General features: G+C 31.9%; 1 protein-coding gene across 8 annotated transcripts in view; it reads right to left on the bottom strand.

Annotated features, from left to right (window-relative positions):
* The window catches only part of LOC117125206 (LLGL scribble cell polarity complex component 2-like), a 55,149-nt gene that overhangs the window by 32,217 nt on the left and 5,155 nt on the right, over positions 1 to 17,777 (bottom strand). For all 8 annotated transcript variants that reach the window (XM_033271645.1, XM_033271649.1, XM_033271644.1 and 5 more), the window contains exons 4-5: positions 1,920 to 2,001; positions 1,376 to 1,485 (exon numbers count right to left, since the gene is read on the bottom strand). In XM_033271645.1, the coding sequence (XP_033127536.1) occupies positions 1,376 to 1,485; positions 1,920 to 2,001 (192 nt within the window). The remainder of the gene's footprint in view (positions 1 to 1,375; positions 1,486 to 1,919; positions 2,002 to 17,777) is intronic.

Below are 17,777 nucleotides of genomic sequence, written 5' to 3'. Positions count from 1 at the left end.
ACAAATCCTGTTTTATTTAAATACTATAGCCTTAAATTGCATGTTAAAACCAGTTATATATCTGGCTTTTGAATGGAGTGATTATTTAATGAGTATAAATAATTTTCATAGTAAAACTTTGTAAATCATTCAAAAATACTTGTTGTGATGTGTTTTATTTGAAATTAACATATATTATCCCCTTAAAGTCAATGAGCAAATACAATGTGGTTGGTTTTTCCAACTTTACTAGACTACTGTTGTACTTGTAGTGTAAAGCTCTTCCTTGATAGCTATCGAAACCACAAATTACTTTCTATTCAAAGTTTCAAATATATCCAGAAACATCACTTGCTTTGTTGTTATTGAAATAAAAACAATTTTTAAAAAGTACTGTAAATAAATTCACAGCAAATTGCAATTCAATAACATACTTAACATTATCATTACATACTTAATTTTATAAAAACAAAAAGTGGTTAGTAAAGTTAATTATTAGATGACTTAAAATAATTCATTAATTCAACATATTAATTGTAGGCTTATTTAATCTTATCAATGTTATTATTATTATTATTATTATTAATGTTGTTCTTATGAATGACAGTTTTAAATGACTCAATTTACTTAGCATCTTAACTGTTGGCTTATTTAATTCTATTAATGTTATTGTCATTATTATTATTATTACTAATTTGATTGGTGGGTGGGCAATAATGTTATGTTATGTTATCTGTAAATCTCTCATAATTAAGAATTTAATTTTTTTATTTCTGTTGCTTTGTTCTTTTCTGGATGCACCGTTAGAATTTGTCTAACGTGTGCCACTGTTATAAAAGTGTTATCCAATAAATATTGTATTGTATTGTATTGTACTAATGTTATTCTTATGAACTATAGTATTAGGTAACAGTTAAAAAACTTATTTATTTTGCATCTTTATTGTAGGCTTACTGGTATTTAATCCTATTAATATAATAATAATAATTATTATTATTATTTATTTTTGTTTTGTTTTGTTTTTTCTTATGAATTATACTATTATTATTAAAGTAAGTAGATAAGGATTTATGTTTTCTGTACTGTATCCTGGGCACATAATGATAACAGTTGGTTTTTCAACTGAGTTGTTAACCCAGGGTAAATAAGAAATAAATAAAATAAATAATATAGTACAGGTATTAATCTAATAAAAAAAGTTAATATTTAAAAATAATAAGTCATATATTATATATTTTTTTTAAATAAGGAACCATACCAAGAAAGAGAATTAACAAATTAAATAAGAAATAAATATAATTAATTAAATAATAAAATATATTAAATATTAATGACTGCCAAAAAATGATTACCAATTACAAGAAGAATAAATGAAAGCAATATAAATATGGTTTACCTTCCTTCGAGACAAAAGCTTTTCATCTCCTCTAATAAAGAGTTGCCATCACGGATGTTCACCTCCCAAAGGTGGAGCGTGTTATCGTCACACAGGGAGATCAAACGACCCTATAGAGTACAGGTAATCACAATAATCACAAATTAATTCTAATAAATATCATCAATTATGAATTATAATTCCAAGTTTTAAATGTTACTTCAGTGAGATCTGTTTTAATGACTACTTTAACACACTTTATGTTTTTTTTTTTTTACATTTGTTGTGTTCTAATGGGGAAAATCCCAAGAGTAATTGGAAATCTTATGTTCGAATGTATACATTTTTTGTAATAATTATTATCTGTTTGCTTAAACAGGAGTTTGCAAGACAGTGTAGTGTGCTGACTTCTGGGACAATTGAAACTACTTCTGTAACAGATTCATGGTCATTTTTGTAATGTGATTTTGAATTTCATTTCTTTAAATATTTTTTAAGTTCATTTACTGTTATCTGGGTAAACTGGTTACCCAGTAAAAAGAAGAAAAAAATTAAATTATCTTACCTGATTTGGTAAAAAGAAAAGCTTATTAACAGTTGCGTCATTATTACTTTTCCCAACAAATTCAACTCCTGGAGCACCAAAACTAGATGTCAGAGGTCAAGGTTAATAGTTCAAAAATGAAAATATAACTTAAGAGCAGCTGTGTGCTATAGCATAAAAAGCCATTATTAAAACGAACACAGAAAAAGCTCAATAATTTACAATTAACATAATTATTAACAGGTCAGTAAATTTCCATGCTGAATTATGCAATTATATAAACCAGAAATGATTTGTAAGATCCACAATTAATAGCCATTGTTTAACAACATTCGCAAATATACGGCGTAAATGAAGAAGGTTACAGAAAGGGCAGTGGGCGTGTATAATACCACAAACAAAAGTGTGAATTTATACGGCAAACAAAAATGGAAAAACATCTACGTGAACAACTGGATTGTGGGGATACTGTGGCAGGCATCAATTTATCGATAGTTTCTCCATTTATGAATGGAAATTCCAAGCATATCTCTCTATTCTTTACTTGACACAATCGATACAACAGATATAACAGAAAAATATCTACAAATCAGCATTCCACGTTTCATTTTAACAATATTGGAAATAGTAGGTTGTGCTGTCATTAGGTCTATAAACTTGCTTTGCTTTTGTATTCAATATATTTTATAGACAAATGAAATAGCACTGCAATAAAAATACAGTAATATAATCCATTTAATAATAAATATCTATAATATCTGGCAACAGTAGGAGGAGGGTATAATTAACCCAAGGACCTAAACCTAAGTACCTGTACATATACTATAATAAACTTGGGTACTTGGCTATAGGAAACTTTGTCTTATTTACAGTTGGTGAACATATTATCGGTTAAGGTCAAAGTTACCATACAGGAGAGTCCAAATGAGGAGTATTTTCAGAAGTGTATGCATCAGAATCAGTGTTGAAAATATCTGGCAACAGAAGGGGGATGGGAGGAAAAGGAGGGATTATAACAAATCCAAGTCAGCAACGAAGTATACCATATTCTCGGTGATTAAGTTGGGTACTTGGGTATTTATAGTTGGTGAACTTCTGTTGAACCAATGAGATAGGCTGTTATAAAACATCTCATCGTCTACAAATCATTTCATATTGATTGTAAATTTTTTACACAAATTATTCTCACTTTCACGGTTGATGGAATTCATAATTCCACTGAGAATTTAACACTTTCTTACTCTTTCTCTAATGTATATAGATGACAATTTATTTTCCATCGCAAACATGATTGGAAATGCCGTCAACACTTGATTAACTATGCAAAAGGATTATTGGTCATCATCAAAGGTAGAACACAGTACAGTTTAAATGTTGAGTATTTAATGGCCAACTGCAATTAAAAAATGTACACATTAGAATCTACATATTAATCCTGGTTCATTTTCAATAATAGCAAATTGTGACTAACTTGAAACATTATTCTCATGTTCCAAAACTTTATTAACGTATAACTTTTTACATTGACTTAATAAAGGCAAAAACACATTGACTTCTAAACTCTATAATCATGTGTCAGTCACCAAAACCAACCAATATTTTCTCCTTAGGGGCAAAGTACTCTCTATCATTATAAACAGAAAGAACATTGTATGGGATAGACAGCTCAAAGCAAGTATGAATTTCACATTTATTTTTAAATGTACTATACTGTAATATAATAGTAGATAGTCCTTGTTGAGAACCCGTATGGGACACATTATAACATTATGGATTCTACATTTAAAAAAAATATACTGTCATGTACACGTAATCTAATTTATAAAAGGTAATCATGTACCAGATATACTGTAGATCCAAGCACTGATTATGTATTACTAAAGAACAAACAACTTAACATCCTATCTGAAGGACATAGAAATTTGAGGAGGACCCCATACTAAGGAAAGAAAGCAGAAACAGCATCAGTAGGTTTGGAAAGAGATAGTCCTTTTACCATTCCACTAAATCGTTCTCTGCTAAGATTTAAATAATAGGTATCTACTGTAGGGTCCATTAGAAATACTCTGGAAGAGGAGTTTAGGTGAGTAATGTAGTGCAATCGCTTGCCTCAAATCACAAGCCTTGATTGAGGCAGTAGAAACAGGGCTTATAAAAACAAAACTAATTCTTGATATTGTGCTGTGGAACTATTCTTTGGCACCGAATCAACTTGGGTCTAGTAGCAGGCTAAGATTAGAACATTTCTTGTGGCTATACTGTATTTACATACCGTATAATACATGTTTCTCATCTAATGAGAAAATAGTTCTAGACAGCCATTGTCAAAGTAACCTAAATTAAATTATCCTTTAAGCCATCCCAAACCTTTCAAAATAATGGGCAGACTGTACTTAGTTGCTTTAGCAACTAATTGTAAGCAGGACAATAAAAATGGATGTATTTATTTAGTAAATGTTCACCCTGGGTCTTTTCAGAAATAAACATTATTATCTCAGTTTTCAAGTGTTGTAAATATTTATGTTTCTTCTTATTATTAATACAATTCAAAGAAAGGTCGATATTACACCTCCTGGAAGGTACTACTAATGTATATACGAGAATACACAGTGGTATTTCCAACATAAAATTAGCTGCCTTGGTAATTACAACAGTTCAGTGCTCTATGTGAATTTCACTGTACTTGCTGGCATTATTTTTGTATTGTGTTTTTATAGCGCTTCTACCTGGTAATCGTTACGACAGGCCACTGGAAACAGACAATGGTTTTACCGGTTATAATTGTTGATTCGTAAACGAATTTATATGATAAACTAGATTTCAAGTTATTTAAACAGTTTGGTGTAAAACAGCTATTAATTGTAATAATAAAATTTAGAGAATGTTTTAAGATTGTTCATCTGGCTGTAAAAGATTTATTCATGCTGAGATGAGTTGACAGACATATTCTTAGTAAGTTGACCTGGACATACTAAAGTAGAGGTTTCATATTTTCTGACATCTTATTATATGACAGAGGTACTGTACATAACTTCAAATTGAAATCAAATTAATCTTTAATACTTTGCAAACTACAGTATGTAGCCTCGATCAACTATGTACAGCACAGTACAACGTAAAATTAACCCAGTACAGGTACATAGAGTTGAGTACCAATCAATTGTTCATTAGTGTGCAATTGTTCATTAGTGTGCAATTTACTAATATTGAGAATCTTAATTGGGAGGAATGAATCTGTCTGCTGGCCAATTCAACTGTATGTAAACATGATCTACATTAATGTAAACTATTTTATAGTTGCGTGGCAACACCGTTGAAGAAGTGGCATGTAAAACTATTTAATTTTTTCCATGTTATTGTTAAATTTTTTTTTTGTATTAGTGAGAAATTCACTAAACATGTCTTTTAAAAGTACTGTACCCAAAACAAGAGGCTACAATATGTATAATTTGCGACTGAATCTATTTGGATGATCCCTATTCTTCAGTAATAAATAGTAAAATGACAGGTAGCACTTTGTTTTAATACTTTTTTTGGCACAAAGAAGTATTAAACCTAATAGAGTAACACAAATCAATAGTGTACCAGCATTTTACTTTAAAGTGGGGTAAAAAACTACAATCTGTGATGATGAGGAGGGATCATACTGAGATTCTTTTATAATGTAAGAGATATTCAATATTTTATTTGACCTGTGACCTATTAATCACTCAATCCACAATAAGTCCACAAATGAGAGGCTCAATTCCATTCACTTTCAAATGAACTATTAATAATTATAAATGACACATGATGACGACAAGCACAGTTCGTTGAGTAAGCAATGCCAGTATTTCAGTATGAAAATCAGCCACCCCCCTCCACGGTAATATGCCACTGTATGGAAGTGTAATTCAAAATGATTTTTAAGTGATTTTGTCATGGATTAATATGGGAATTTGTTGTACATATTTTTTTCTTTGTCAATCTAAAATGCAGTTAGTTTGACTTGTACAATTTTTCCTTGCATGCTTTGTAATTTCTTTGTTTTATTGGAAATAATAAATTTTACTTTGTATGCCTATAATAATAAAAGAGGATCTTCATGAAATCAGAGATCCTATGATAAAATGAACTTTGTCTTCAGTTAAATGACATAGGAAGTCTGCGAGTGATATACTAGCATTGCTGAATACTAGGCACGGTGATAAATCAAAATCTGGTTGCTTGTAACATTCCACATCAACTTGAAGCCCAAAAGCCCATCATATCATCCATAAAACACTTCAAGAATGATTTCTCTTGGCAATCAATTTTTAAATATTGCTATAAAAATAAAGCATATGATCACTGTTTGTATTATTACTCTCTAAAACCTTTCTAAACATTGTAAAAATTCTTTTTCATGGGCAATGAACATGACTAACTGTGGTTAAATTCTTCACAACATCAGTAGCCTGATGTGACCTCCAAGGTCAAGTAAACCACAATTCCATATTAAACTGTAACCATTTCCATGATGATGACCGATTAAACAGCGGTGGCGCCAGGATTTGGCCGATTGAGGGTCCGAACTTCCCAGCGGGGGAGAGCCAATGTCCCAGACGAGAGCAAAGTAGGTGTGGTTTGGGCGTCGCTAAAAATATTTACAAAATTTTGACAATTTAGGGGTTTCAAAGCTTTATTTAATCGTTTTTATGGTCTACGAATATGTAGAAATACATAATTTTTTTTCCCTTCCCGTCGAATTGTGATTTTTTTTTCTCTAACAGGGGGCTCAGCCCTGACACCCCCTAGTACCAACCCCCCTGGTACCAACCCCCCTGGTACCACCACCCCTGCGATTAAAATCTATTAAGAGCAGAATCTTCATATTAACTTATTTGTTTGATTGTAAGAATTATTAAAATATAATCCATTGATGTGTACATTATTTGAAATTATTCTAATTATTGTTTCATAAGTACAAACAGATGAACAATTCTCCTTGACTTGAGTCATTTATAGTGACCACATAAAACACTTCCTGTGATGATTTGAGAATGCAGAATGGTTTCCTGCTGGAGTAGAAATAGGGATGTGGTGACTGGTGTTCAGGAAGGTGTGTTCTTTGACACTATACTGTGGGGAATTGCGCCAGAACTTGAACTGAGAGCTTGGCATCCCCTTGGCTCATAACTTGAATTCATTCTCTTAGCTTACCCTAGGCCTCCCTGCTACTACAATCATTCTGCATTTGTGCATCATGGGCCATAAGGGCAATTTCTCCCATCAGACAAATATGGACCCTCACTGTTCTTCAGCGCTGAGACCCAGATGTAGTCGGAGTAAAAATATTAATTTGCCAATCAAATATTATCCTAAACAAATCTCTTAATCTATCTTAGGATTTTACTCTATGCCACTGACCGAGAGACCCAAGGCCGGCACCTTGGTTCAGACCTCTGTCGGACTTACCCCACTGTTCAGAATATTTTTTGGTGCTACCATGTAACACCAAAAAAACTGTTGAAAAAGGTTTTTCCAACTTCAGGCCTACTATTATACTGTATAGAATAGATAGTGCTGTACTGTCAGTCAGGTTTTTCATTTTCTATGCCTTTATTTATTATCTCGTATGTTTAAATATAGACCTATTGTTTAAAACTGGCAGTTGGTAAGGTATGCCACCAAATCAGGCTAATAATGGACATGTACTATATGAAATGAATGAATGGATATGAATGAGTACGACAGTACCTGCTGTTTAACTATTTCTCTATATTGTATTTTGCTTGTGCTAGATTTGTATTAATATTAAATGGTTTTCAACTTCACTTCACAAATCCCACAATCAACATTCAAGTATTTAAGCTCTATTGCTTGATGTCCTATTCAAATCCACAGTATACAATGCTCATGAGGGGAACTACTGCCCCAAGGTGATGTGGAGACTGCAGCCTATTTATCTACCCATTTTACATACTGTACATCATACATAAATTCTACGAGGCCTAAAAAAAGTAAGGAACCTGCCTAGGCCTACTTTCTTAGCCATTATAAGCCGGCCGTGCTCGCTAATCCATGGCGCGGTCAAAGGGCCAATCATACAGGTCGCCATCAAAATTTACTGTCCATGCCAAAATGGGCCTAGAGATTATTATACAGCGCGATAAGGAAAAAGGTACTATCATTTAACATGATATTATTTTTTTCCCAGCAATTTATGAACCATCATTTAACCTATGTTATATGAGTGATGGTTGAGGTTATTACCCATTTCTGAACCAATCAGATGCCTGCATTCTATGTAAGCGGTACTGTATATAATAACTATTATTATCTTGCTTTGTATTGTTAAGTTTGTTGTCATAAAATAAAATATTGAAAAAATAAACCCCCGCACCAGACAGTCATTATTTATTAATCTTGTTAAGTGCATTATTGATAACTAAATCATCACATTTGTATCATCTAAAAATACATGTCACCACTCTGGGAGTTGGTGCAAGCTACAGTAGTTTGTTTTTTTTTCTATCCAGATCCTTACAGCATGTTTTAAACTCTTTGGGATCAACTTAAACTATAAATCAAGCTTCCAGCTCCTTTGATCCTAAGAATATGTAATTTTTATTTATATTTAACATTTAGTAGGCCTACATTGACATCTATCGATAGAATAACCATTGAATTTTCACCATGACACAACAAATACAAAAACCTGGCTGCTAAATTCCCAGGGATATCAAATTAACTATTATTTGCAGACGTCATAAATATTTTGATGTTCTGTACATTGTTATTTATTATATTGCTTTCCATAATAATTTTCACAATCAATGGGAGCCAAGAGACCAATATTCTCTGCTTAAAATGGCAATCTGTTGATTTCAATAATTTCATCATACTGTAATATTTAATAATGATGAATACTTGTACTATTTTGAAATATATTAGAGACAATATAATATAATTAATATTTATAATAAGTAACAAACCGGTACAATAATAATTGGTACAATCTATATTAATGTTTTCCATCGAACAGACAAGGGATTTTTTCTTTATGGTTATTGTATAATAGCAAACTGTAATTTTCATAATTACATAATATAATATTATATAACAGCAATATTAAAATTATTATATAATACAGTATATACAGCAATTATAATAACTGGACTTCTGTAATAAAATAATTAAAGGAAAATTTAATTAATTGTAATAAACATAATATTAACAGTATTAATTTTTTATGTTTCTTGGATGCACCATACATTTTGTATGAGTGCCACTGTATCAAAAGTGGATTCAATAAAGTGATTGATTGATAAAAATAATCAGGTACACTGATTTAAATACTGTATGTAGATTCTGAAGCTGCTTGTTACTGAATTAACTTTAATTAACTTTATTTTTATTTTATTTATTTAATTTCATTTCACCCCCAACAGCAAAAATGCCAATAACAGGCAGCATATAGTAAATACAATATAAAATTACAGCGAGAGAATCGAAAAAAATCACATTCAAAAATATTAAAAGCAGTATAAAAATATGCAGATAAAAACTGATTGTTATTAGCATTTAATATGAGCCATCCAAGGTAATGAAATGGTAATTAACTGTATTCATAATGAGAGATCCATAATTTACCACCAACAGCAAGAAATGGTGGACAGTAACCGTTGTTGAAATCAAAGCAATAATCAAGTACTGGATTTGTGAAATGAAAATGAACCATTGTATGTATTTTGGTAATCCATAAAAATACAGTCTTGATGTAAGGTCCTAATCAAAGTAACATGGTTGGATAATAAACAATTATTTCTTTCTCGCCATTAATATTATTAATCCCAGAGCCAAGATAATATCACAACTTAAATACAGACTGACTTAATAACATAGCATCTAAAAAAACCTGCTTTAATAATTGGCTATTGTATGTCTATTCATATGAAGATTACTTTCCTCTTCTTTGTATGATAGATCCAGGGTCGGACTCGAATACTGCATAATAATTTCTTGCTGCCTACAGTACGTTACGCATTTTTATCTCTTTGTTTTACCATCTGGACAGTTCACTGGAAAACCGCTCTTTAGTTTCTTTGTTAGCAACAGATTCATTGAGTCTACTGTTGTACAGTAGTTACTGTAGGAAGCTTAGATTTAAGTGTGCAATAAAATCATATTATCTAGCAATTGCTTAAGACTACCAGCTTAATGTATTAAATTAAGCAACAAGAAATACTGTAGCATAAATTTCTTTTTTTGTTTTTTTCTTCGGATTGAATTTTAAATGGCTAGCTTTCAATCACCACATGACGTGTAACCACAATTCGAAAGAAAAATGTTGATCAATTTTCCAGTTGAATTAGCAATTAAAATCAATCTACTGGAAAAATTGTATGCATAATTTGTTCATTAATCTGTATGTTAAGCATACATTATTACTATACTTACCGTAACACTTACTGGAGTAGATTGGCAATAAAAAAAAAAATTAAAATAGTAAATAAATGATACATATTATTATATAATACATATAAAATTAAATATTAAAAGATATGAATTAAAAAATAATTTAAAGCAAAAATTTTATTAACAATCCCAGGGAAAAAATTGTCTTAATGCAGTATGCTAGGGAAAAACAGGTGAGTGCATTTTAACCACAGAAAAATTCTCACCCAGAGAACTTGGTTTTGAAAAGCAACAAATGCATCTTCTTAACCACCAAGCTACTGTATTTAAACTACTGGAATTGTTCCAAGAAAGTTGATCAATTTCAACATGTCTTAAAAAACCATTATAACCATTCAGCCCACACAATTAGTAGAGTAGATCTGCAAGGATGTAAACAGCCTTTGAAGTGGGTTTTATGGTAGACAACTGTTAAAGTTAACGAGTGACGAAAGTGAAAAAACTTATACCACTAGTCTTCCAAAGAAAGTGCAATACTAGAGTACTGTACCAAAATAAAAAATTATAAAAATACACTGCTAGATGACTGTGCTAGATGAGTGTTTGCTGTATTTGCCAAAAGCAAAGGTTCTTTCAGTTTTCCCCGAAACCAGGACTATTTGACTTCTAAACACCACCTGAAGCAATGACAAGTTAAGGTGAAGATTCCCCTGAGTCCCCTGCCTCATATAACAAAGACCCAGTTTTCAAAATCACACATTTCAGCCTCACAACCAGGTGTCAACAAATCGCCTCTGAAGAATGCAGAGAAAACATTAGCTTATGGATGAATAAAAGCAAAGTTTATTGAATTCCCTACGGAGAATTACCTTGGCAAATTGGGGCTTTACCTATTATACTTATCTCTAAGGGGATGAAACTGTTATGATCTTTCTAATACTGTAGGTTTTATTTTTTTTTTTTCCATTTCAGACTTATTTTATGGTTTTTAAAGAATTATTTTATAAAAAAAACATTTATAGTAATCTTTCTAATCTTAACAAGAACTATTTATTTATCTGTTTAAAAAGAACCAATAGAGTTTACATTGTGAAAATGACTTAAAAGCCTCAGAGGTCATAGAGATGACCCTGCTATTATTAAAATTGCCTACACCTACGCACATGCACTTTAACTATAGTAGTAGTAAGTACAGCATAATTGTACACTACACCTGAAGATTCTTTCTCTTGACCTTGAGGTCTAGTAATAACTCTTCTGTAGGTGGATGGTAGGCAGACAAATTTCCAGCATAGAACATCCCTAAGGAACACAGCCAAGGAATATTAATTTCAATTGGTGCCACGGACAGGGAGTAAAGGAAATAATTTATACAGTTGTGGGACACACTAAATAATCATCTGCTTACAGTAGAGGAACTGTAAAAAACATTTCATACCATTTTGAAACTATCACTACTGTATGTCGCAAGCGCTGGAAAAAGCATGCAATCAAAGTTTTGAGTTACTTTTAGAATCTAGACGCCCAAAAACACATTATCTGCCAATTGATTTAGAATTTTTCCTTGAACAAATATTTTTCAGACCATCCACGTACATATCAGCATGCATGTCCTTCGATCTTATCTGACTGTACTACTAACTATAAAAGCAACAACCAAGTGCAGATGTTTCTCCATAACAAAGTTACTAATCATAAGTCACAGACTTGTTAGTGATTGAGAAGATATGACAGACTTGTTAGTGATTGAGAAGATATGACAGAAAAAATGTTTAGAGATTTAAGTAGGTTTGTTGAGAGCTATATTGAAACATTTTTTTTTTCAGTTGTACCAGTACATGTGCAAGGTTTGGTATTTGAGCTTAAAGTATGGCATGAGTCTGACACCCATCCCCAATGCCTTGGGTCAGTAAAGTATAATAAATAATAAATCCTTGTTGATTTCATGCAAAGTAAAAGAAAATCAAATTTTACAAATCCGATTAAATTCCACCAACTAAATATTATTATTATTATTTTACCAGTTTTATATAATTTGGGAACTGATTTTGCATAGGCCCTACTCAGTTACATATTAATATCAAATTTTTGAAATTACGAAATCTCGATTAGATTTGCGAAAACTTTCTCCTTTAGTAGATTTACTGCATTGGATATTATTAGCAGGTCACCATGTACTTGTATGAATCACCATTTCTACATGATTCGCTTCAGTACTATCGGCAACCATTTTTTATGCTCATTAGCAAAAATGAATGAAAGAGAAATTAACGCCTTTCACAAAAGTGTAGTAATCCATGATGAGAACGGACAGAAACAGACAAAAGCGTCTGCTATCTACCTTAGTTATGTTTTTTTAATGAACGTTGACAATAAATTATAATTGTAATGATTACATTAAATAGCATTATTTTAAATGTTTATTAAATTTTAGTAGGCCTACGCAAAAATTATTATACTTTTTCTTTTGTGTGTGTTTTGAATTGTATTTTTATTGTTTTTATTTTGTTTGGTTCTTTTTGTGTATTGAATTTTTTGTATATTTGATGCAATTCAGTTATATGTTACTTTACTTTCAAATATTGAATAAAATTGACTTGAAATTAATTGAAAAAAATATGATGAAAGAATGACAAAGCAGAAGAGTGGACCTGTAGCTTGGTGGGTAAGCCTGCCTCCTATCTTAGAATTTCAGGTTCACTAGTAGCAGTTATTGTAGCTTATTTCATCTCATTCCATCCTACAAGTGATGAAATCACATTGAATGTTAATTATAATTAACAAAATTCAGATACCAATCCAAGGTCAAACTTAATTAAACACTGTATCTGGAGCTAAATAACAATGATGCAATATGTTTACCAGGATTCTGGAAGAATGCATATTTAGTTTATAACAACATTGGTGATAATAGACCAAAGATACTAAACAAATAACACCAGGTGATAGGGTTGGGTGAGTCAGCAATGATTAATTTGCAATTCTGATGAATCAATAATGACAGACTGACTCATCCTAAACATGCACACAAGCCAAACATATACATTACAATACAAATTAGATCACAAAGATATAAAAGGAAAAAAAAACTGATTTGGGTTTGCATTGTTCAAAATAATCCCAGCCAATCAATTCTACAGAAATTTAATTTCAGCATTACAAGCAACGGTTAGGCTTTATGATTATCCTTCCAAGAAATAGGTCAGGGGTTCGGATCTTGAGTTGTGTGCCTAGGAATAGTTATCTTTACTGTCTACAGAGAAGAATATAAGTAGGAAAGTATTATACATACTCAAAGTTAATATTTGGACTAGGCCTACTGTATTATACTTCCTTATGAGATGAATCGGTGGACTGTTCAAATATAGTATAAGTAATGTAGATACCAGGACTATAGGTTTTATTGTCAGTATAATATATTGACAAAATATAAAATATTTCCAAAATATATATTTTTTTTACTATCATAGAACACATGCGGATGAGGGTGATAAACTAATAATTGTTTTTATTGGCCCTAAATATAATACATGCATTTTTCATAGGTGGCTGATGTGGGGGGGGGGGGAAGGCAGTCCTTGGTCATCCACACCCAAAGCTTGAACTCTGGTCGTGGAAAACAAGCATACTGAGTGACTATAGTAAAATAGAAAATTACCAGACAGCAGATTTTTGAGGGGAGATTAATGCTGTGCTTCATAAATACTAATACAACAGACGCTTCAACATTCAGTTTACACAAGGCTATTTATTCACGAAAAAGGCTGAAACTGTTTCAGTTGCCGTGATAAGTTTGACACTTACTGTCTCTGTTAAAGAATTTCTGTTCATGCGTAGTTTCCCAATTGTTCCCAACTCAACACCTTCCATGGTTCACCCATTCATGAATCGATAAATGTGATACAAGCTTGCTTTACTCGGCAAATGACCCTAAAATTGAGCAAAAGGCTTGCCACAGCTGTTACAAATAAGCTGGAGATACTTTACTAATTCATCTTTGAATTTCAGTTGAATGTGTCTATAATTTTCATAGATATAGTACATAAATCACAATTCAAAATTGTAATATTAGGGGCCTATGTAATATGTGTTCGGTAGACTTTTCAATACTACCAAAGGAAATACACATATCAATGGTGATGTTGGTAGTCCATGAGTAGATACTTACTGTACCTGGATAAGTTTTTTCCTTTTTGTACTCTAGTTTTAAGTTTTCATATAATTTTTATCATGGTATAAACATAGGGTTTACTGAACAGAAAGCTGGCCAAAAAAATATTTAGCAATTTGGTTAATTCAGTATGAAAATAATCAACCAAATAGAATTTGATTAGCCAAAACATAAAAATATACTGTAAGCAATGATAGATTCAATTCCATATTAGCTTTTTGGATATATTTGAATGAAAATATTTAGCAAAATTCAGCTTTTATAAGGATTTGGCTATTTAGCCGAGGACAGCTTAATCACTGGTAAACAAAAAAAAATAAAAATATATTAGGCATTACCGATATGCTTGCTTACACACCTGTACTGTAACTTAGATATGGGCAGACTGACTGCTAGAAATGTATTCATTCAGTGCTTGTTAATTTCCGACAGCTTTTGTAGATGCTAATCAAGTCTAGGTGTTGGGCAGGTGGAAACTGTAGCCTCTAACTTGAGCACAAATCCCACCTCATCAAAGCAACTAATACTAACCTAAATATGCTCAATAATATACTTTACATTTCTTTGTTCCATGTGCACAAAAGGAGGTTTGGAATTCATGAATTTCAGGAGTGGGAGTTTTACATAATGATAAAGTGCTGTAAAGCTACAGTACAGTTTTAGCCTTCCAATCCTACTGTAGGAACCAATATCAAAATCAGAGTTTTGCCTTATCCACCTAAACACTGTAATCTTCAGCAAGCGGCTCATTACTTATTGGATAGACATTGGAAGCTTTATTAAAGACTAGGGTATATTAATAGGTTTTATTAAACCTAATAACATACCCTAGTCTATAATAGAGCTTCCAATGTCTATCCAATAAGTAACGAGCCGCTCACTGTTTGATGAGAAATAATACAGTAATGGTTATCTTTATTTAACACATTCATTTATAGTTATACATTAAAAAAACTCAGTAAACAACAGAATTCACACTACAAATGTTCATATTCAATTACTGGTTGAACCTAGTCCTAGTTCTACTCGCATGCATCGTGTGATGTTCGTTGTTTTACACACTTCTCCATTAGATTCAATTCAAGCATATCAGCTATGAATACTCAATTAACTGGGAGGGCATAACACAGATTCAGTTAAGATTGTTTCAGAGTGAGGAATATGAATAGAAATGATCTCTTTTGAAAAAAAAATGTCAGCGATGATTAATGCTTGTTTCTAAGTAAATATTGTTTTGTAACAATGTTTTTGGAGACTGAAAAGGGATAACAGAAATGAACAAAATATTGTTTTCATGTGGTAAAACTTGAAAAAACTCAATAAAAAGTCCATTTAATTATTGAATTGTTAATTAAAATTTTGTATTTTGTATTAGCTCAGAATATACAGTAATAAAAAAATTTGTCCCAATTACCAAGGTCAGCAGTAGTAGTAGGCCCAATATGAATTTCCCTTCCTTATCACCTTCAACAACATGCCTACAAACAAGATGGAATAAACAGATACTAAATATATTATACACTACTGTGCAATGCTGAACAATATGAGAATTGATTGTTTCCTGCCTACGCTTACAATTACAGTAGACATGTGGTCGATGGTTACGCTAAGGACTGCACTGCAGCTACTACTGATGTCTTGTGACATGAGCCTAATGCACCGCTCTTAGCCTTTGACCAATTGATTTTTTGTCCACCCCCACAGGGTGCAGTAGACACTATGTTGTCGCGCAACAATTGACCTTTCTAACTCCGGTGGAGGTCAAAACTTAGGTCCATAAAAAAAATCATAATGGAGTCATGGTATGGGTGCCAAGACGACACAATAGTCTGAGAGCCGAACACAAAATATTGGTGTCCTTTAACTGCCTGTCTGAACGAAATATAAGGGCCTGTTTCTGCTGAGCAAAAAAACATGTTTTTAAACGGTTATTAAAAAACATGTGTTTTTTCCCCCAGTAGAAACGGCCACAAAACTAAAACACGGTTAGGAATGTGTTCTAAAAATGCGTGTTATTACACACATTTGTTATAGGGCTCGTGTTCAGAAAACGCGTGTTTTGTGGTACACTTTTCAGCTGCAACGCAATACCGTGTTAGTCATGACCCGTTGGTGACCCAAATTAACCTCTTCGTTGGTTTGATCACTCGTCCATGGGAAATTCGGGGCGAAGAAAAAAATTTTAACCAATAGGATGACATGCTTGAAGATCATACCATGCTTGAAGATCATACCATACTTTCATGGTGTGTTGTTTATTTCTTTCGCAGCATGCGCTATAGCTCGCAAGAACTTAACCGTTTATAAAAAAATGTGTTTTTGGTGTTATCCAGCAGAAACACGCCCTTTCATCTCAAATAAATACAAATAAGATACAATAACACAACTAGACTAAATGTAGGCAAAAAAAAAAAAAGAGAATGCCGAAAAAGGAAACATAGAAAATGCTGTAGATCACTGACACTTTTCTTTTCATATTTACTGGTTTTGTCATTTCCTGTAAGACAAGGCATTGGACTAGACCTTCATGATCTTATTCAAGGTCATTACTTTTTTGAAGGTCATTTAACACCTACAGTAACCATTCTTGTCCATCAGCTTTCTAAAACCACTAAACTGGCCAACAGAGTATAACTATACAGTAATTTTTTTTAATCACCAATTAGCAAATTATTATAACTAATTTCACATTGTGCATGGAATCAAACTTTCATTACAGAGCATTAGTTATTAATTTAAGAAATTAAGAAATAGTAATTACAATATCTGGTAATGCTATGACAGTACAAAATAGGCTATGCTTGTTTCGTTTTCATGAATCATATTCAATAAACTTGTGCATTTTCTTTTTTATTAGAATTTATCCCACTTATACTAGTAATCACTTAAACGGAAATTTGACAGGCCTAAAGTACATTATATCTCACATTTTAGTGCATTTAGCTTTGGATTTAAGCCTGAGAAGATGTAAAATGGTTTGTTTATTTGTTTAATAATACCGATAATCAGCATATTTTTTACTATAGTATTAGTACAAACTCCAGGTTTCTTTTGTTTAAATTAAATACAGTATACCAGCTCAGAGTTACAATATTGAAACATTAAAGGGAGCAAGGGATCAGTGGGATTACGATCTTTGCAATACAATATTCCTGCAGATGGCAGAATAATTACTGTAGTGTGTGTAACCTCAACAGGATCAGAATTTCAGGGGTTATCTCCTTACCTTTAGGGTCAGACTAAAAAACGTTGCATCATACGAATACTGAACTATGTTTTTTGTTGGTGTGTACAGTTGAGGCATTTTTACACCTGTTTTGAGCAAACTT

Source organism: Anneissia japonica, unplaced genomic scaffold (genome assembly GCF_011630105.1).
Source record: "Anneissia japonica isolate Jap-2015-1 unplaced genomic scaffold, ASM1163010v1 scaffold212_len457575_cov179, whole genome shotgun sequence".
Taxonomy (NCBI): domain Eukaryota; kingdom Metazoa; phylum Echinodermata; class Crinoidea; order Comatulida; family Comatulidae; genus Anneissia; species Anneissia japonica.
This window is presented reverse-complemented; position numbering and strand designations above follow the sequence as displayed.